Source organism: Carcharhinus amblyrhynchos, chromosome 8 (assembly GCF_965287045.1).
Source record: "Carcharhinus amblyrhynchos chromosome 8, sCarAmb.v2.hapA, whole genome shotgun sequence".
NCBI lineage: Eukaryota > Metazoa > Chordata > Chondrichthyes > Carcharhiniformes > Carcharhinidae > Carcharhinus > Carcharhinus amblyrhynchos.
Genome location: NC_137331.1, coordinates 81,944,123 through 81,967,215, shown reverse-complemented (window position 1 = coordinate 81,967,215; position 23,093 = coordinate 81,944,123). Strand labels below are relative to the sequence as shown.

Below are 23,093 nucleotides of genomic sequence, written 5' to 3'. Positions count from 1 at the left end.
ATGGACGGGATGTAGATAGTATGTGGGCAATAAGAGGTACACCAAAGCAGGCCTAATGTGCCTCCACTCTGAACCAACTTCTGCAGTCATTCCTGGGTCATTTGCCATAACACCCATTCAAACCCACCTTCGTGGACCAAAAATGTGACATCCCAGGGCATTTTCTCTTAGGTTGGATTTGTAGAGCTGGTAATCGTTCTAAGTCCAAGGCAGGAATGAAATTTCAGGCTTGTACTCCAATTTACTGAGATATGCTTAGCTGGAATTGTGCTTTAATTGACTCAGGTTGTACCACAGTCAGACCTTGTGCCCGAACAGAGATAAAGCCTTTGGCAGCAAAGAAATGCATTCATTACAAAGTGCATTGTATCTCTCCTTACAGAATTGACACAATAACAAAAAAAAAATCCATGAGTGTAAAATCTACACTTTTCTTGCTGCTTCTATTGTCATGGATATCATAATCCAATCGGTGAAGCCCTTGTGACATTGTCTTGGGAGAAATGTTTTATAATAATAGTTATAAAGAAAGGGTAATGGAGACTGTTGCAGGAAGTAAAGGTGACACTTGCAGGAAGTATTTCTATGTGCAAAACACTCATATTATGAAGAACATGTCCCTGTCTATATCAACGGGGATGAAGTAGAAAGGGTCAGGAGTTCCAGATCACCAACAACTGTCCTGGTCGCCCCATGCTGACACTATCGTTAAGAAAGCTCACCAATACCTCTACTTTTTCAGAAGACTAAAGGAAGTTTGGCATGTCAGCTACGACTCTCACCAACTTTTGCACTAACAGATGCACTATAGAAAGCATTCTTTCTGGTTGTATTGCAGCTTGGTATGGCTCCTGCTCTGCCCAAGACCACAAGGATCTATAAAAGGATGTGAATGTAGCCCAATCCATCACGCTAACCAGCATCCCATCCATTGACTTTGTCTACACCTCCCGCTGCCTTCGAAAAACATAATTAAGGACCTCACGCACCCCAGACATTCTCTCTTCCACCTTCTTCCTTTGGGAAAAAAATACAAAAGTCTGAGGTCATGTACCAAACAACTCAAGAACACTTTCTTTCCTGCTGCTGTCAGACTTTTGAATGGACTTACCTTGCATTAAGTTAATCTTTCTCTACACTCTAGCTATGACTGTAACACTACATTCTGCACTTCCTTGTTTCCTTCTCGATGAATGGTATGTTTTGTGCAATGGTATGTTATAGTGTGCAAGAAACAATACTTTTCACCTTATGATAATACGTGACAATAATAAATCAAATCAAAACATTACAGAAAAGAATCAGTATTAAATTCTTCCCCTTCAAGGTTACATTCAGTTTATACGAATGACCCTTTGAAACATGGTGTATACTTACCCAGACTAAATAATAGATACCAAATATAAGACTTTTAAACATATATTCTCATTACGAACTTGAAAATACATTAGTGAAGGCAATTTACTTCATAGTCTGACAAGTATCAGTTGAAATTGCTCCCTGACACAATGCTATATTTATATTATCATTCCTCACAACCAGTGAACATGGCAGGTGATATTTTTCAGTCACATTTTTCACATATTGTAAAACAGTAAGAAATTGTTGCAATGGAAATATAATTATCACATTTTAACGAACAGACAAATCAATACCTTAACACGTACATGCATATAAGAGACTTTAAGTTAGCCCATCACTAATCTGAAACATTTATTGTGCAGGTAAAGAAGTAATTTAACGCACATAAAACTAACTGAGGAAGGCTTGACAGAACAGCTGGTCTTTTCTGGACCATCAGCTTTGTGTTTTACTTTGTTCGTAATAAAAAACAATGGAGCGAATTTTACCGTCCCGCCACCACAGGAATCGAGCAGACGAGGAGCAGACCAGGGAAAGCTCCATTGACCTTGATTCTGGTTTCAGGGCGGCAAGCGAGACTGGAAAATCCTGCCTTTTGAACCTACCTTGTAGGTTTAACATTGGCTGATTATTATTCTTTGAAGGAAGTTAATGGGTTACCTAATGGTCAGTTAGCATATGTGCTCCTGACCATGGTAGAGAAAAAAATACTACCTAAATAACTGGAAATATTTAAGTTAAAAATTAAGCAGTGGAGAAATCAAGAAAGTTTGGCTTAATAATTAAGATTTTTATCATAGGAATTTTAAATCTTGGCATCCCAATCCTACCTTTCCAAATGATCTTTGAACACAAAGGACTAGATTGTAATGTTAGAGGCAGCAATCAGTATTGGAACTAATCCTGCATCCCACTCCCAGCTCTGTTTCAACCTTAAGTGAATAGAACTTCCAAGTCCTATTACAACAGTTGGAAGTCGTTGATTAACCCATAACTCTCTCAAGTAAAAAAAAGGAGTCGTCAAGCCTGCTGTGTAAACAGCGTCAAGCATTTGTAAAATGATAGGTAGCTGGGTTGCAAAAACAAGAACAGATAACCCTTCACAAGTAAACAAACTGACTTCAGAACTGCAAAAGTAAAGTTTATTTATGAGTCACAACTCAGCTTACATTGACATTGCAATGAAGTTACCATGAAAATCCACCAGTTGCCACACTCCGGAGCCTGCTCGGGTACACTTAAGGAGAATTTAGCATGGCCAATGTACCTAACCTGCACGTCTTTCGGACTGTGGGAGGAAACCAGAACACCCGGAGGAAATGCACACAGACACGGGGAGAATGTCCAGATTTAGCACAGACAGGGATTCAAGTCGGGAATCACATGCCGGTCCCTGGTGCTGTGAGGCAGCAGTGTTAACCATTGTGCCACGGTGCTACTAGCTCAACAGTCTGGACTTAATGTTTAAAAACAATGGGAAGAACTTAAATAATGTTATCATATTAGGCTACACTTTCACTACTATAAAATATACTGTACTATTTCATGAACTTTTAAAGAAATTCCTCTGAAGACATTTCTGCGTTTGCAATGTTGATCTTTTACTTGACAGCTTACTTGTTGGCAGAAATAGCAATCTGGCAAATACATAGTTTAATGGGTGGCACATCTTTCAAGCACTGTCATGACTCACCTCACTGAACACAGATACAACTCGTGCTACAGCATTTAATGATGAACTGTAAAGGAGACAAAACCATTTTACTTACCTTTTGAACTTCCGAGCTCTAACCCATGATTCACATCTTCATGCAGCAGATGTAAAACCCGACAGCTGCTAAAGTCTGGCTGCCTCTATAAAAATTAAAAGACCACGAGGCATGGGTTCTCAATGAGCCCACGATACCGTTAATCGCCTTCTTAAGAGGAAATGAAAACCGGTCAGCTCACAAACAGATGCAGGGCTTCCAACACAGTTGTCTGCGGCCATTATTTCTGGTCCCACCTCCACATAGTTCCTGATGAGAAACATGAAAATCTGGGCCATCCTGTTTCAATGGTGGGGGGGTAAGGACTTCATTCAGGATGGAAAACTGATGGATTTGCTGACAAGCATATGACTAATTTACTTGTTATACATGCTCTTAACAAGGCTCTGCACCAATTCTGATAGAGACAAGGCAGGGATGGGCAATAATTCAGTGATTGTATAGTAAACATTTATAGGTCCTTGGTAATTATTTACTGCTATTCTGCACTGGTCCACTGGAGTATTAGCTTAATTCAATTAGTCGCACTATTGTCTCTAAGTCATAAAGTTGTGGATTGAAATCTCTCTGCAGTTAATTGAGCATTCCACGTAAAATCATGGCACTGAAGGAATGCTGCACCAAATGAGCTAGGTAAAAGCCCGAATGACCATAGGCTGCTCTCCCCTTTGAGGCAAGTGGCAAGGTTGAAAAGGCACGCCGTGATGAATAATATTAGCCAGTATGGGAATTGAACCTGGGCTGTTGGTATCACTCAATCTTAAACCAGCTGTCCAGCCAACTGAGCTAACCACTAATATGAACTACTCACTGTTTGGCTACTTAGGTGGCATGGTGGTACAGGGGTTAACACTGCTGCCTTACAGCGCCAGGGGTCCGAGTTTGACTCCCAGTGTCTGTGTGAAGCCTGCACATTCTCCCTGTGTTTGCATGGGTTTCCTTTGGGTGTTGCTGTTACCTCCCACAACTCAAAAGACACGCTGGTTAGGTGCACTGGCTGTGCTAATTACTTCCTTAGTGTATGCAAGCAGGCACTGCAGTGTGGCGACATGGAGATTTTCACAGTAACTTCACTGCAGTCTTAATGTAAGCTTTCTTGTGACACTAATAAATAAATTTAAACTTTAGGTCAAACAAAATGGCTATCAGACTTGTTTACATAACAAGTTAAATCATTTCAAAGTCTTTGTGTGTGAAATTTTTGTGTGAAATTGTGTCAAACATTTGAGAGGCTTCTTAAATACATCTAAATTTAAAATTCACTTTCACAAATAACCCAGACATAAAAGATAAGGCCAAGCTTAGTAAGTCGAGAGAAAAGGTCAAGAGAAAATTTAGTAAATCCACTAATAGATCCACTAATTTTTAAATTCTCCTTCACCATTAACTAATTACAACTCATAGTGAAAGCAGAGTGAAAAACATTCGCTGGTGAAAAACATCAAAATGCCAAAAGAACGGATATGGGAATCTCTAGGCTGACTTGGTTAAAGCTAGCATTTGATTCTTTAGAAATGTCTTCAAAATGCTTTCTCTTGATCCAGACATTGAATATTTTCCAGACAACTACGTGCAAACAACACTAGCATGTTAATGTATCATGCTGCTGTTGTAAATTTACTACAAGAAATACTAAAATCGATGACCATCAATTCCCAGATCCCATTACATCCATTAAGGGGGAGGTGATGGCCTAATGGTATTACCGCTAGACTATTAATCCAGAAACTCAGCTAATGTTGTGGGGACTCAGGTTTGAATCCCGCCATGGCAGATGGCGGAATTTGTATTCCATAAATAATGAAATTAAGAATCTACTGATAACCATGAAACCATTGTCAATGTCAGAAAGGAACACCTGGTTCACTAATGTCCTTTACCTGGTCTGGCCTACATGTGATTCCAGAGTCACAGCAATGTGGTTGACTTTCAACTCCCAGTTGATCAAGGGCAACTAGGAATGAGCAATAAATGCTGGCCAGCCAGTGACACACAACTCCCAGCAATGACTAAAAAAAAGTCTTTGCCCTATCATTCTTTTCAACAAAACACTATTGGATTTTCAAAATGGAACTTTCAAACATTCAGAATACACCTTGCTGGACTCCAGCACTCCTTTACTTTATCTTCTATTGAAAACATTAGGGGATGACTTTCATCTGCATTCTGCTCCCTTCACTGGAAAACTGGCTGGTAGACAGTTTAACACAAGAACCTACTCTTAACTGCCAAGTGCGCCAGTCAGGAGCTTTATTGCAGAGGATATGTGGCACAGAAACAGGCCATATGGCCGGCACAATCAGTCCAGGCCGATGATTATGCTCCACTGGAATCTCCTCCCATTTTTTCTCATCTATGTCTATTATGAAATATTTAAATCAGCTTTATGTGGGACGTTGTTGCAATCTTATATTGACTGTCCTACAAGCCACTCTAGAAAACCCCACTTAAACTCATCACCCTGATTCATCTTGAAGTCATAAAAATCCAACCCCTACCCCACCCCTAAGAATAACACCTGGTTCAGTTCCGCAGAACAGCTGCCAAATTTTCTCTGCCCTCTCCCAGTGGCGTGCCTATCAGCATTTGTTCAGCACTGGTGGCTTGCCAGTTTTATTCTAATAAAATGTCACCATGAAAATGGTTAGGCTTCAGCCCCATGCATTTCCAACCCAAAAATCATACCCCCAGTCTTCTTCAATCAGGTAAATGTTTCCATTCCTCTCAGGTACATACCTGGTCTGATTGGATAATTTTTCACCTCACATTGGGATTTATTTTCTACTATAACTAATCAATTTCTGTTAAAGCATTTTTTTTTCAAAAAAACATCTTTATTGCAGCACCAAGGGACTGCTTGATAGAGTTTAAGTAGAAAGTTCTACATTTTTCAGATCCCAGCATTTAACCTGGCAACTAATCTTCATGTCTGAATATGATATAAGGAGCATTAGAGTACTTTACTAGAAATGCATGCTCCACTTCTCCACTTTAACATGCTTTTAGATTAAACGTTGAATATATTTTGCTCCTTTTTTGCAAGAAATGACAATTATTAGCTCCATTACGAAGTTCCAACCCACGGATTTTATTCTTTATGATTGATTTACACTTGGCTGTCCTACAATTTCATTTTAATGCATAAAATACAGATTTGCTATTATTTTGGTTGCAAATGACACAAAAATATCTTGTAGTGGTGACAGCATTCACAAACAATTGCTAATTTTATCCACTTTGGTAGCAATTATAGGAAGACAGATTATTGCTTGAATGGGGTAAATTGAGAGAGGTGGATACTCCACAAGACCTTGGAATCCTCGTGCATCAGTTGCTGAAAGTTAGCACGCAGCTACAGCAAGTAGTAAAGGAGGCAAAGAGTATGTTGGCCTTCGTAGCAAAGGATTTGAGGACAGGGATGTTTTGCTGCAATTGTATCAGATGTTGGTGAAGCCACACCTAGAATAGTGTGTGCAGATTTGGTGTCCTTATCTGAGGAAGGATGTTCTTGCTAAACAGAGAGAGTACAGCAAAAGTTCACTGGGCTGATTCCTGGGATGACAGGTCTGTTATATGAGCAGAGACCAAGTCGGTTAGAATTATATTCACTGGAGTCAAGAAAAGTGAGAGAGAATCTCATAGAAACTTATAAAATTCACCCAAGATCAAGATGAATGGCGGAGCAGGCTTGAAGGGCCGAATGGCCTAGACCTGCTTTTCATTTCTATGACTCACAGTTACGATGCTTATTCAAATTTTAGTGAAAAAAATAATTCTAGCTCCCAATGTGAGGCTGTTATTTATGCCATTTTGATTTCACAGTGAAATTTGATTAAAAACCTCCAAAAATAAAAAGCATGTTCAAAAGTTGCAAGATATACAATGTAGCGACAACCGACCCCATTTTACATACACACTTTGGACTTGACATTAAAAAAGCTAAATCTAGTACCCTGGGCAAAATGCTTCTTTTTTAACTCTGATGGGGTTACATGGCAAAACAAAACAAAGCAGTGGTTGATCTGCTCGATTTCTCTTCCATTTTAGAGTAACAAATATGAAGTTTGCTATGCAACATTTACAAACATTTGATCCATATCAACATACAATAGCTGGTGGGATCATATATACATGTAAAGGAGACATGGTGGCACAGTGGTTAGCACTGCTGCCTCGTAGTGCCAGAGACCTGGGTTCAAATCCATCTCTGGGTGACTGTGTGGAGTTTCCATCTGCTCCCTGTGTCTGCGTGGGTTTCCTCCAGGTGCTCTGGTTTCCTCCCACCCTCCAAAGATGTAAAGGTTAGATGCACTGCCCTTTAGTGTCTCAAGATGGGCGGGGGATTTGTGGGATAAATGTGTGGAATTATGGGTATTGGAGGGACACTGTATATCCTGCAGCTTTTGAATATGCTTTTTATTTTTTTAGGGGTTTTTAAATCAAATTTCGCTGTGAAATCAACATGGCATAAATGACAACAGTCTCACATTGGGAGCTAGACTTATAAGATGCTATGTCTGAGAGTCGTTGTAAATTCAATGGACTAAATGGCTTCCTTCTGTACTGTAGGGATTCTGTGATGATATCTATGTGCTGGTGACCAAGTCTCGGCCTTACATTTCTTATTCAAGTTGTTGGCCACCTTCAATTTTAACCCAAGATAATATTACTGAATTGAAAATAAATGAACATATTGACGATCCAGGGGGGCAGAAATACTGGGAGGCATCTTTTACTTTTGCTGACGGTAATCTTGTGGGTGGGCATGACATTTACTTAGTCAGTGTAGTAGTGAACCTGACCCCTGCTGCCTTTCCAACTCCACCTGAATCAAGTTCTGGACAGGGAGGCCCACACTTGACCATCCCATCTGCGGCTAATTGAGGACCTTCAGTGGCCAATAGTTGACCACTTAAAGGCCCCATCCCACCATTGCTGGGTTAACTTAGCTTCAAATGGGCCTGTAGCCAAACTGTGTGCACAACAGGTGAGTCTGCGTGGGCTGTCTGTCTTCTTGGAGCAGGGGGTGGATCGCGGAGTACCTTGATTGATTGTAGGCAGTCATCCAGGCCCTGGACTTTGGGAAGGGAGGCAGCATTGAGAGGCACCCTTGGTCCCTTTCTTCCAACCTTCTGCACCCCACTCCTCACAAACCCCTGAACAACTGCCCCACATTATCTAACTATAGAGTCTGGGTCCTCCGCCATCCTGGGACATGAGGAGTTGTTCTTCCAGCAACAACCAGGGCATCCTCAGTGGCTGCTGCTGAGTACAAGACCTGCCAGATTCTGATTGGGTGGCTGATCCCACGGTGCAGGACTTCTGTCCTTGTGATCTTGATCCCTGGGCGGGCCTTGCCACTGCCTGGTTGGCGCATGATTAGGAGATCTTCCTGAACAGAGGCATTCTGGGCCAGGCAAGACCCAGACTCTGCAACAAAATTTTACCTACTGAGTGGGAATTGCACTATTTACATTTGTTTGGAGGCCAGGGAAAGAAGGGTGGGGGCTGGGAGAAAGAGGGGTGGATAAGTAATTTTTATTCCCACTATTCAGCAGAACTTGAAGGCAGCTGGGGAGCAACAGTTATTATTTTAAAATTGAAGATGTCACCCAAATATTGGTGAAGTTCTCATCTAAAATTTCAGATTGATAGTATAATCAGAGTCCCAATGCAAATACTGATGTGACAAATTGGGGAAGTGGATCCAGGGCTGAAAGAAGTCCAGCAAACTGGGTTATGTTATTGTAATTTTGAAAGAGAATGTGTGAGCATGTGAAGCATAAATGTTTTCTCTGGGAATCACAAGGAAACCTTGCACTCACATTGCCATACTGAATGGTGGGACAGGTTCAAGGGTCCAAATGGCCTACTTCTACTCCTTATATTCTGGTACCATCAATCAGCAGTTACACAGCAACAATTTGATCTCTGATGCCCAGTTTGGGTTCTGATAGGGCCATCCAGGCCCTGAACTTATTACAGCCTTGGTCCAGACATGGAGAAAAGAGCTGAATTCAAGAGGGAAGGTGAGAGTGATGGTCTTAAATATCAAGGCATTTAAATGAGAAGGAGCCCTGGCAAAAATGAAGTCAGTGAGAGTTGGCGGTGGTGGTGGGGGAAACACTTCACTGGCTCTAGTCACACCTAGCATGATGGAAGATGGTTTTGTTTGTTGGAATCCAATCATCTCAGTGCAAGGCTATTATTGCAGGAATTCCTCTGCAGGCCCATTTCAGCTTCTTCATCAATAATCTTCCATCATAAGGTCAGAAGTGGGAACGCTCACAGATGATTACACAATATTCTGTACCACGTGCAACTCCTCAGATATTGAAATAGCCTGTACCAGTATGCAGCATGCCTGGAGAATATTCAAGTTTGAGCTGATAAGTGGCAAGTAATATTCCCGCCACACAAATGCCAAGCAATGATCATCTCCAATAAGACAGAATCTAAACATTTTCTCTTGACACTTAATGGCATTAGCCTCACTGAATCCTCCACCATCAATGTCCCAGAGGTTACTATCAAACAGAAACTGAACCTGCCATGCTAATACTGAGGCTACAAGAGCAGGTCTGAGGCTGGGAATTCTGCAGTCATCGCCTCACTCTCCAAAGCATGTCCACCATCTAGTGGAAAGTGGACAAGTGAAAAAGACAACACTTTAAAATTCTGAGAGATAAAGACCATAAAATCCTTACAGTGCAGAGAGAGGCCATCCAACCCATCAGATCTGCACCGGCTTCCCAGAGGAGTATCCCATTCAGGCACCGCCCCCCCCCCCCCCACTTCTGTCCTATCCCCATAACCTTGTGTATTTATCATGGCTAATCCACCTAACCTGCAGATCTTTGGATTGCAGGAGGAAACTGGAGCTCTTGGAGGAACTGATCTTGAAAAGTTGAACATCTGTCCTCTCCAACTTACTGTGCTTCCAAATGTTTTGTTCATGTATCAAATTCCCCGCACTGGCAATATTTTGCTTTCTACTTCTAATTATTCCAGTTTTATGTTAAAGAGAGTCAAGATAAGATATAGGAAATAGAACTGCTACAAACCAATTCCCATTGCCTACAAAGCTGGAGAGAACATTTTATTTCTAAAATGTAAAGAATTTACTTGAACATTAAAAGGTGCTTGGATGGGCAAATGACCCTGGCAATCCTGCTGATTTTCAATTCTGTTCTCAGTGCCAGCAGGAATAATTCATTGAGATGAACTTCCATAAGCGGTGCTTATATATTCACTACGATGTGGAGATGATGGCGTTAGACTTGGGTCAAGACTCACCTGGTGAAGGACCGGCGCTCTGAAAGCTCATACCATCAAAGAAACTTGCTGGACTTTAACCTGGTGTTGTGAGATTCCTTGCTGTATATTCACTAACAGAGATAATGGGGCTAATTTGAACTTGTGGCTATCAGAAATCTGATGGGATCAGATACAGCACCGATTTTGCAACTGTCTAAACTGAAAAGGAGGGTGGTGGGCACATGGGAACACCACTGCCTCCAAATTCTCCTCCATGTCACACACCACCCTGACCTGGAAACACATCAGCATTCCTTAGTCATTTTTGGGTCCAAATGCTGACTGCACTGTGGGCATATCTTAACCATGCAACCGCAGTAGTTCAAAAAGACAGCTCACCAAACCTTCTCAATTAAACTCAATTAGGATTGGACAATAAACACTGGCCTCTGTTAACAACACCACAGAAAGCAGTGGAGGCTGGGCCATTTAATTTATTCAAGGTTCAGTTAGATAGATTTTTGGTCGACAAGGGAGTAAAGGGTTATGTGGGGGCCAGACTGGAATGTGGGATTGAGACCACAATCAAATCAGCCATTATTTATTGGAAAGTGGAGCAGGCTGGATGGACTGAATGGCTTAAGATCTGGCAAATGGAGTATAATATGAGCAATTAAATTATTCATTTTGTCAGGAAGAAAAAAATATTATCTGAATATTATCTAAAGGGTAAGAAATTGGACAACCCTGAGATTCTGAGAAATCTGAGTGTCCCAGTGCAAAAAGTTAGTATGCAGGTACAGCAAGTAATTAGAAAAGCTAATAGAATATGATTATTTATTGCGAGGGGAATTGAACACAAAAGTAGGGAGGTACATTTCAGTTGTACATGACATTGAGACCATGTCTAGAATACTACATACAATATTAGTCTCCTTATTTAAGGGCGGATATAAGTACATTAGAAGCAGTTCAGAGTGGGTTTACTGAATTAAAACCAGGAATGGGCAGGCTATCTAATGGGCAAAGAGTAGATAAGCTAGGCTTGTATCCACTGGAGTTTTAAAGGTCTTGACAGGGTCGATGTGAAAAGAATGTTATCTCTTGTGGGAGAATCTAGAAATAGTGGTCACTGTTTAAAGATAAAGGACTGTCTATTTCAGACTGCAATGAGAAGAATTATTTTCTGAGGGTATTGAATCTTTGGAACTCACTTCTTCAAAAGGAAGTGGAAGCAGATTCTTTGAATGCTTTCAGTACAGAGGTAGATTGATTCTTGGTAAACAGGTGGGTGAAGGGTTATTGGGATTAGGATGGAGGTTACAGTCCAATCAGCTATGATTTTATTGAATGGCAGAGCAGGCTCAAAGGGCCGAACAGCCTACTCCTGCCCCTATTTCCTACGTTACGGATCCAGCCTTTAAGTCCTTGTCCTAAGGCAGGAATGTGATGAAATACTCTCCAAATGCCTGGGTGACTGCAGGTCCAACAACCCTTAAGAAACTTGACTCCATCCTGAACAAAGCAGGTCACTTATTGGTACCCATCGACAACTTAAGCAGTCCGCCACCAACAAACATTGGCAGCGGTTTGTATTATATACAAGATACACTGAACCAAGGCTTCTTCGACACAACATTCAAAACCTGTGACTTCAACCACTTAGGAGAGAAAGGACAGTAGACACATGGAACACAACAAACTGACTTGGAACTCTATCGCCGTTTCCTCACTATCACGGGATCAAAATCATGGAATGCCTTCCCTCACAGTACTGTAGGTGTTCCTGCTGTTGTTCAAGAAGGCACCACTACTAGCACTTCTCAAGGACAATTTTGGATGGCCAACAAATAGTGACCTTGTCGGCGATGGCTACATCCCATAAGAGAACATTAAACAAAAATTTCACCCAAATCCAGAATCTGATCACAGTAACATGATCACTAATTTTGTACCTCATTAGTCCAACTAGAATTGCCAAATTTCTTTTCCAGCAACTGAAGACTTCTAACATGATAACAATTATGCAAGTACCACCCCCCCCCGGCCCACCCCAACATCCCCAAAAAAATGTGCAGAATCAAAAATCTCTTAATTATCTTTGGTAGTTATTGTAATTTTCTTTTGTTAAAATAATCCTTGTGACATAGTGTCACATTTTTGGCCTCATTTTTGAGTAATAGCATGCTGACTTATATTATTAACTCAGTGGATGCCAGAAATTGAATCAAAGACCGTAATTTTCATACAAGCTGTTTAAGCTCATGTGATAATAATACTTGCTCTACGTATATAATATGATGTTTAAGGGGAATGTTTTAAAATTTTTTTTCTACAGGCAATCAGCATGTCTGGGCAATGCAACTCCAGATGCTGGGGAAGCAGGATAATTATTGCAGCCATGTAGTGATTACTTAGGAGAGAACTAATGGATTTTTGTTTATTGTTGAAGATTTCCCTTAGGTTTTTTTGGTTAGGTTGATTGATGGGGTCATGTGATAATTTTAAGTCTGTAACAGAATGTTGCTTATTTGGAACTGAAACAGTGATGAGTTAGGAATTAAAGTTGTTTTTTTTAACTTTTGTTCAACTGTTCAGAGTTAAGTTCTTCGTTTTGTTAAGGGTTACACTTAAACAGTGTTAATAAAGTTTTTTTCAGTATAAAAGATCCCTAATTTGTCATCAGAATTAATCCCAGAGTGAGGCAATCTAGCTTCATGTTTGTGGCAAATTAGAAAAATTGTTCGATCCAGTTGGGCTTCCGAATAAAATTTGGAATTCTGGTTGAGAAAGCATTTAATAAGGAAAGTAGCATCCTGTGTTTATAGATAAGGGCAAAAGGTACAAAGGCAAGGAAGCTATGGCAAACATTTTAAAAACATTGCTTCAGGTTCAACTGGAATGCTGTATTCAATTCTGGGCACCATACTTTAGGATGGATGTCCAGAAGTTAGAAAAGGTGCAGAAATGATTTACAAGAACAGTCTTGGGGTGAGAGGCTTTAGTAATGTGGTCCAATTTTATATTCAAAATGATGAGATGTCAGGATAGTGTGGGTAGGAAGTAGATATAATTAAAAACTGAAAATGCTTAAAAAATCTCAGCAGATCAGGCAGCATCTGGGGAGAGTGAAACAGAGGGTGGAATTATCTGCCCCGCCCACCACAAGACTGAAAATTCCTATCAGAATTCATTAGGCCATTCGCTGGTTCATTAGATTTTCTAGTTCCGCTGGCAATGTTTGCCTTGGTGAGTGGGACAAGAAAATCCCACCCAGAGTTAATGTTTCAAATCAAATATGAATCTTCTTCAATTCTGTTGAAGGTACAATTTCAGTTAAGGTACGAATCAGCCATGATTTAATAGAACTCTACATCTAGAGATCCTTCAAATATTCATTAAAAATGCCACACCAAAATCAAAATTAAGTATACTGTGATGAAATAGTTGCTTGGTGCATTGAAATAAGCTAAACAAATACTGGAATACGTCAATTGGATACAAAAGTGGTCATTCTCATAGAATCATAGAATCCTACAGGGCAGAAGGAGGCTATTTGGCCCATCGAGTCTGCACCAACAACAATCCCACCCAAGCTAAAAGCGTGCTTTATTACTCTGCAAATCCCTCCAACCTGCCACATCTCAGGACTCTAAGGGTTAATTTAGCATGTGCAATCAACCTAACCCACACATCTTTGGATTGTGGGAGGAAACCGGAACACCTGGAAGAAACCTATGCAAACATAGGGAGAATGTGCAAACTCCATATAGACAAGTTGGGAATCAAACCCAGGCCCCTGGAGCAGTGAGGCAGCAGTGCTAACCACTGTGCCACCATGCTGCCCTTCTCAAAAGATTAATAACAAATTGCATACACTAAACCAATCAGAAAAGTATTCCATTTGCTTTGTTGTTGCCATTGTAGAGGTCAAACATTCGATTCCATTTTCTACTAATTCAACTAATGGACTATGCGATTGGAACCCTGCCACAAAAAGTTTAAAATCAGTCCCAGTTATGAACATTATGTTATCCCTGATTTACCGTGGGCACAACTCATTTTTAAAATATTGCATAATGGTAGTTCTAAATCTTAATTTGGGAGGTACATACCTATATGACAAAAGAAATTAATGCACTCTCAAAAAACACAATTATATTCGAAATCCCAGTGTGCAATGCACTGGTTCATATATGTGCTTGAGATTTCTCCATTTTACATTTCAACCAAATTATTAACCCTATATAGTAACTAGATCGTGCTCCACTAATCATGACCAAATATAATGTTGGCTTCATCCCTCTGCCAGACATGCCAAAGCAGGTTCCAAGATGATTTCCTTCAATTCTAAAACATTTTCTTTCCCTTCCTTCCAATTTTCCCCATTCACTTGTGGAAATGCTGACTGCTATTAGGGTATGGTTCCACAGACACAACAAACCTGTAATGGAAACCCTGCCTTACATTTTGTTTCTTAATCACTGTTCTTGTGGCTGATTGAAGTGCAATATTATCAGTGAGCTGGCTGAGATTAGTTAACTCAGCAGAGACCACAGTTTAAATCTTAGACCTACACCATTCACATGTTTCAGGTGTACACAAAACAAAGCATCTAACAACCAAGTCAACTGGAGAGTGTTTCTTCTTTTTATACCCACTGCATATTGACCTGCTCCCAGTTACTTGTCAATAAAGCTCTTGAGCCAACCATTAAGAATTGACTTGGCCTTTTCAATGACTTGCTGCCATTACCTGATTGAGGTCGGGAATCAGAGATAAATGCCCAACTCTTCCATGACATAAAGATTTGAAGCAACACAGCACATAGACATTTGTCTTACATGGCTCAGGTATGTTATTTGTAAATGGAAAAAGAGTCAACATGCAAAAAAAAATGCAATTAATTAATTGCTTAATCTGCACTCTGATAAGATATTTTCAGGACATGACATTCTACCATACTAGAACATAGTTAGATTCTGAAACTTGTCTAATTCCTGCACGACAGTTATCACTCTTTGCAGTAAAGTAAAATTTGGAGGTAATTATTAAATCCCATTTTAAAACTCAAAAATCATGCATGCATAAAAATAGAGTTGGATTCCATTTTCGCGAGTTCTTGATCTCAGTGTATAATCTCACAGAAATTATATACAATGTATTAATCCCTATTCAACAGGAACAAACGCCAATGGTGAATAAGAATCAATTATCTTCAAAAGAGCGACTATCATCAAAAACGTCAGGATGGGATGTTTCTGCTTGTACAAAACCAAAAAATAGTGTGTGTTGTAACATGAAGCAAAGACATATATAATCTACGTTTACGATACACACAGATAAATACAAGAATTAGAGAGAGCATGTTCACATGCTGCATAAACTCAAGTATGCTGTACTACAATTTAAAAATGGTTCTTCATCTGCATTTAAAACTGATTATATATTTGATGCCTGTTTATAATCAATCACATAACAAGCTCCTGGTACTACGCACGTCGCTTCATTCCCACTGCCCAAAGATTAGAGACTCATCCAAAGTTACCATAATGTTTTCTCTCTCTCCACAGTAATGTATGAATTATGTTGTGAATGCTGTCACCCTGCTGTCTCATTCAATAGACTGATGGCACAGTTGCTGTTTTCTTCCAAGGGCAATTTGTAACATGGTGTGAAACTGCCTGATTTGCCCCAGAGGCGATGGATCAACTTCTTTATTTATCTCAACGGGGGTGGGGACAGAGAAGAAAATCTCCTCTGAGTGAATTTCATTTCAATCTCATTTCAAACCGATTGAACTTCATGGCTTATTGTTTCGTGGCCCTTAAGTAAATGAAGTTTGCGAGGTTGCAGTCGTATTGCTTTTCAACAGAAGCCTTGCATGAAAAACTGCCTCTCTACTCGTCATAAATCAGTATTTGATGTCGAACAATCTTCGCATTTCCTCTTCTTTTTTCCCTTGGACTCTCTTGTCCATACAGGCATACGTTGATTTTCTATAGCAGCGCCGAAGGTCCAATATCATATCATTTTACATTACCTCTTTGATGTAATATTTAGATTTTAAAAAATAAACTTTCATCTCTATTTCATAATGATTTGTCAGACTACACGAAGCCCAGACTGCAATTTACAATGTCAGTTACACTCTAATGAACCCAATGTTTTAATTACAAAATGTGTGAAGGAAGCAAGTGTCCATTCGACAAGTAAGTTAAAGTTCTGACTACTATTTAGGTGTAGTTAAGTCCGTTTTAAAAAAAAGAACAAGACTGAATGGACACTTCTACTTAATAAACTGACCTTTACAGCACTAAATTGTAACCCCTTGCAGATTACTTTATTTACCTGCTTGGTGGCCTTAACTCTTGACTTGTCCGAATTTCATTTAGAGGAACGTTAGATAACAAGACTGTCTAATTCACTAGATGTGACAATTTCCTGAATGAGTAACCATACTCACATCTCTGGTTGCGGCGTTTGCCTTTAACCATGCTCATTCTAAACGGGTCCAGGGTTCTTCTATAGTAATCCTATTCCCGGACAGTTAATGCAAACGCTTCTCCGTCTTCACAGGGAGGCAGTTGCTCGACTCACCAACCAGTGATCTAACACCGGTAGGCTGGATGCTACCAATTCACATGAAATAACAGGGGAGAGACAGCCTCCATCCTGCAGTCTTTTTCACTGCAAATCCTAAAGATAAATCTTTCATCCAATTCTATTTCGCGCAAAACAAAATGTTCTCAACGGACCAGATGAAACGAAGATAAAATGTGCACCAAACCAATTATGTTTCCGCTCAATCTTAAACCAGAATTTTCCATTGTTCCCCTGTTAAATATTGTTTTTTTTTATCTGCATTTCGCACATTCTAAGTGATTTTCAGAAGAGTTCATCACTTCATACAGTTTGCTGGTATGTGCAACATTACTGAGCACACGGCTGATACTGCATTCAGAATTTTACATGCAAGTTAAGTCTGTAGCTGGACCTGAAATGATGCATTTCAGTTTCATTTCCAAATACCTGACCACACCTGACCCAGAGATGCAGACACACCTGTTGTATTTTTAAATAAGAAGTGCAATGAACAGATATTTTCACCCCACCCACAAACAATGGTAAATGCTGGCATTAACTGGATGGCACATTGCCAACTGTGGTTGAGTATATCTGGAGGATTCATCACCTCACCCATCTCCAAGCTTGATTACCCATCCTCATGGCACACCATCTCTCCACCCCCATTGGTAAGTGAGAGGGCACTTGAAAACCTAACTGATTAGTGCTTTACTGTTTATGTTCAATCTCCAAAATTACTAATAAACAGACACAGTCAAAAAAAAAGACACTTTATTCAATGTTGGTCTGATTTTTCTCCAGGGTTGCTCACAGCAAAGTCTTAGAGATTAATTCTGATCTGGGAAACTCCAACTAATCCTGGAGTAGTGGCAATTTTAAATGGATGATTGCTGTTGTTCCACAAAAGTCTGAGTAAGGAATGGTTGCAAGGATCACCATGTTCCCTATTCGGCCACTCAGTTAATTAAAGCCAGTATTGCATTTGAATAAATGTACCTCCACACATCCTAGCATTCTTTTTATTTGTTTGTGTGGCTCATAGAGTTATAGAATCCCTACAGTGCAGAAGGAGGCCATTTGGCCCAATGAGCCAGCACCAACAACAATCTCACTCAGGCCCTATCTCGTAACCTCATGTATTTATCTGATACTAAGGGCCAATTTAGCATGGCCAATCAACCTAACCCGCATATCTTTGAACTGTGTGGGGAAACTGCTGAATCCAGAGGAAACCCACACAGACATAGGGGGAATGTGCAAACACCATACTGTCATCTGAGGCTGGAATTGAACCCTGGTCCCCGGCACTGTGAGGCAACAGTGTTAACACTGGATAGCACTGCTGTGGTAGTCTGTGGCTTTACAAACTTGCGAATTGTACAAACTGAGGCCCGAACTTGAACAATACTCCCAATAGATTTCCGCATGCACCAATGTTTAACCATCATAACAACACTTTATACCATGCCAGATGTAACTGATGTACCTGAACGTAAAGTGTCCCATTGGGAAGACGCAGAATGGGCTCATGAAGGGCAGGTCACGTTTGACTAATTTGGTGGAATTCTTTGAGAACATTATGTACGCAGTGGACAATGGGGAACCTGTGGATGTGGTGTATCTGGATTTCCAGAAGGCATTTGACAAAATGCTGCACCAAAAAATGCTGCATAAGATAAAGGTGCATGGTGTTATGGGTAATGTATTAACGTTGATAGTGGATTGGTTAATTAACAGAAAGCAAAGAGTGGGGATAATTGGGTGTTTTTCTGGTTGGTGGTCAGTGACTAGTGGTGTGCCTCAGGGATCAGTGTTGGAACTGCAATTGTTTACAATTTATATAGATGATTTGGATTTGGGAGCCAGGTGTAGTGTCAAAATTCGCAGATGACACTAAGATGGGTGGAAGAGCAAAGTGTACAGGGGACGCTGAAAATCTGCAAAGGGAAATAGATAGTCTAAGTGAGTGGGCGAGGGTCTGGCAGATGGAGTACAATGTTGGTAAATGTGAGGCCATCCATTTTGGTAGGAATAATAACAAAATGGACTATTATTTAAATGGTTAAAAATTGCAGCACGCTGGGTGTCCTTGTGCATGAATCTCAAAAAGTTAGTTTGCAGGTGCAGCAGCTAATTAAGAAGGCAAATAGAGTTTTGTCCTTCATTGCTAGAGGGATGGAATATAAAAACAGTAAGGTTATGTTGCAACTGCATAAGATACTGGTGAGGCCACACCTGGAATAACGTGTACAATTTTGGTCTCCTTACTTGAGGAAGGATACACTGGCACTGGAGGGGGTACAGAGGAAATTCATTAGGTTGATTCTGAAGTTGAGAGGGTTGGCTTATGAGGAGAGACTGAGTAGACCGGGGCTAAACTCATTGGAATTCAGAAGAATGAGGGGAGATCTTATAGAAACGTAGAAGATTATGAAGGAAATAGATAAGATAGAAGCAGGGAAATTGCTTCCACTAGCAGGGTGAAACTAAAACTAGGGAGCAAAAGGGGAGCAGATTTAGGACTGAGTTGAGAAGGAACTTCTTACACAAAGGCTTATGAATTTGTGGAATTCCCTGCCCAGTGAAGCAGTTGAGGATACCCCATTGAATGTTTTTATAGAAGGATAAATACATTTTTGAACTGTAAAGAAATTAAGGGTGAGCAGATGGATACGTGGTGCTGAGTCCACAAAAAGATCAGCCATGATCTTATTGAATGGTGGAGCAGGCTCGAGGGGCCAGACGGCCGACTCCTGCTCATAGTTCTCATGTTCTTATGTCTTGTACTTGCGAATAAACAGAAAGTTCAAAGGACACTGGATACATGTGCAAATGTCACATATGGGGAGATGGTTTTCAGAACAATACAAGAAAATTGGCTTTGTCATGGCATAGGTGGCCTAAGAACATGGCTGCAGGAATATTATGAAAGACTATCATTTCAACTAAATCATTGAAAATAAGGAACTGAAGGTGAAACAGATGCCCCATAGGGTTTTTCTTTTATTTATTCATGGAACGTGGGCGTCGCTGGCTAGCTGGCATTTATTGTCCATCTCTAGCTGCCTTCTTGAATTGCTGCAGTCCATGTGCTGTGGGTTGACCCACAATGCCATTAGGGAGAGAATTCCAGGATTTCAACCCAGCGACCGCGAAGGAACAGCGATATATTTCTAGGTCAGGATGGTGAGTGACTTGGAGGAGAACTTGGCAGGCGGTGGTGTTCCCATTTATCTGCTGCTCTTGTCCTTCTAGATGGAAGTGGTCATGGGTTTGGAAGATGCTGTTTAAGGATCTTTGGTGAATTGCTGCAATGCATCGTGTAAATAGTACACACTGCTACTACTGCGCGTTGGTGGTAGAGTGATTGAATATTTGTAGAGTGGCGCCAATCAAGCACCCTGGATGGTGTCAAGCTTCTCGAGTGTTGTTGGAACTGCAGCCATCCAGACAAGTGGGGATTATTCCATTACACTCCTGACTTGTGCCTTGTGGATGCTGGATAAGCTTTGGGAAGTCAGGAGGTGAACTACTCACTGCAGTATTCCTAACCTCTGACCTGCTTTTATAGCCACTGTGTTTATGTGGTGAGTCCAGTTGAGATTTTGCTCAATAGTAACCCCAAGGATGTTGACGATGGGGGATTCAGAGATGGTTATATCATTAAATGTTAAGGGGAAGTGATTAGAATGTCTCTTATTGGTGATGGTCAGTGCTTGGTATTTGTGTGGTGCAAATATTACCTGCTGTTTGTCAGCCCAAGCCTGGATATTGTCCAGATCTTGTTGCATTTGAACATGAACTGCTTCAGTGTCTGAGGAGTGGCAAATGGTGCTGAACATTGTGCAATCATCAGCGAATATCCCCACTTCTGACCTTATGATGGAGGGAAGGTCATTGATGAAGCAGCTGAAGATTGTTGGATCTAGGACACTACCTTGAGGGACTTCTGCAGAGATGATTTGGAGCTGAGATGACTGACCTTCCACAACGACAACCATCATCCACTGTACCAGGTGTGACTCCAACCAGTGGAGATTCCAGTTTCCCTAGGTTTACTTGATGCCACACTCAGTCGAATGCAGCCTTGATGTCAAGGGCTGTCACTCTCACCTCACCTCTGGAATTTAGCTCTTTTGTCCATGTTTGAACTAAGGCTGTAATGAGGTCAGGAGCTAAGTGACCCCAGCAAAACACAAACTGAGCGTCACTGAGCAGGTTATTGTTGAGCAGGGGCTGCTTGATAGCACTGTTGATGACCCCTTCCATCACTTTACTGATGATCGAGAGTAGACGGATTGGGCGGTAATTGGCTAGATTGGATTTGTCCTGCTTTTTGTGTACAGGACATACCTGGGCAATTTTCCACATTGTTGGGTTGATGCCAGTGTTGTAACTTTACTGGAAGAGCTGGACCAAGGGAATGGCAAGTTCTGAAACACAAGTCTTCAGTACTATTGCTGGAATATTATCAGGATGCATTGCCTTTGCAGTATCCAGTGCCTCCAACCATTTCTTGATATCATGTATAGTGAATTGAATTGGCTGGAGACTGGCATCTGAGATGCTGGGGACCACTGGAGGAGGCCGAGATGGATCATCCACTCAGCACTTCTGGCTGAAGATTGTTGCAAATACTTCAACCTTATCTTTGACACTGATGTGCTGGGCTCCTCTGTCATTTAAGAAGGGGATATTTGTGAAGCCTCCTCCTCCAGTGAGCTGTTTAATTGTCCACCACCATTCACAACTGGATGTGGAAGGACTGCAGAGCTTAGATCCAATCTGTTGGTGTGGAATCGCTTAGCTCTATCACTTGCTGTTTTTCTATTTAGCAAGGAGTCCTGTTTTGTAGCTTCACCAGGTTGACACCTCAGTTTTAGATATGCCTAGTGCTGCTCCTGGCACTCCTGCATTCTCCATTGCACCAGGGTTAGAATCATAGAAAAACTACAGCACAAACAGGCCCTTCGGCCCACAAGTTGCGCCGATCTTATCTCTACCTATGAGTCTTACCTATAACCCTCAATCATATTAAGGCCCATGTACACATCCAGAAGTCTCTTAAAAGACCCTAATGAATTTGCCTCCACCACCACCAATGGCAGCTGATTCCACTCACCCACTGCCCTCTGAGTGAAAAACTTAGCCTGATATCTCCTCTGTATCTACTCCCCAACATCTTAAACCGGTGTCCTCTTATGGCAGCCATTTCAGCCCTGGGGAAAAGCCTCTGAGAATCCACCTGATCAATACCTTTCATCATCTTATACATCTGTATCAGGTCCCCTCTCATCCTTCGTCTCTGTAAGGAGAAAAGATCGAGCTCTCTCAACCTATCCTCATAAGGCATGCCTCCCTATCCAGGTAACATCCTTGTAAGTCTCCTCTGCACCCTTTCAATGGCTTCCACATCCTTCCTGTAATGAGGTGACCAGAACTGAGCAAAGTACTCCAAGTGGGGTCTGACCAGGGTCTTACACAGCTGCAGCATTATCTCCTGACTCCTAAACTCAATTCCTTGATTGATGAAGGCCAGTACACCATACGCCTTCTTAACCACATCCTTGACCTGCAAAGCCGATCTGAGAGTCCTATGAACCTGGACCCCAAGATCCTTCTGATCTTCCACACTGCTAAGAGTCTTACCCTTAATATTATATTCCTTCATCCCATTTGACCTGCCAAAATGGACCACTACACATTCATCCGGGTTGAAGTCCATCTGCCACTTCTCCGCCCAGTCTTGCATCCTATCTATGTCACACTACAACTTCTGACATCCCTCTAAACTATCCACAACATCTCCAACCTTCGTGTCATCGGCAAACTTACCAAGCCATCCCTCCATTTCCTCATCCAGGTCATTCATAAAAATCACAAACAGCAAGGGTCCCAGAACAGATCCCTGGGCACCGATCTCCATGCAGAAAAAGACCCATCTACAACCACTTTCTGCCTTCTGCGGGCAAGCCAGTTCTGGATCCACAAAGCAACGTCTCCTTGGATCCCAGGGGTTGATCCCCTGGCTTGATGGTAATGGTTGAGTGGGGGATATGGCAGGCCATGAAGTTGCAGATTGTGCTGGAGTATAGTTCTGCTGCAGTTGATGGCCAC

General features: G+C 41.2%; 1 protein-coding gene across 4 annotated transcripts in view; it reads right to left on the bottom strand.

Moving 5' to 3' along the window:
- The window catches only part of ralylb (RALY RNA binding protein like b), an 876,105-nt gene that overhangs the window by 272,141 nt on the left and 580,871 nt on the right, over positions 1-23,093 (bottom strand). Inside the window, exon 1 of one of the 4 annotated variants that reach the window (XM_080194342.1) lies at positions 16,855-16,917. The exons of 2 other annotated variants lie outside the window; for them this stretch is intronic. In XM_080194342.1, coding sequence (XP_080050468.1) covers positions 16,855-16,891 — 37 coding nt within the window. In that variant the 5' untranslated portion in view covers positions 16,892-16,917. Of the gene's footprint in view, positions 1-1,746; positions 1,859-16,854; positions 16,918-23,093 lie in introns of those variants that run through there. One more of the 4 variants, XM_080194341.1, reaches the window with a different exon arrangement.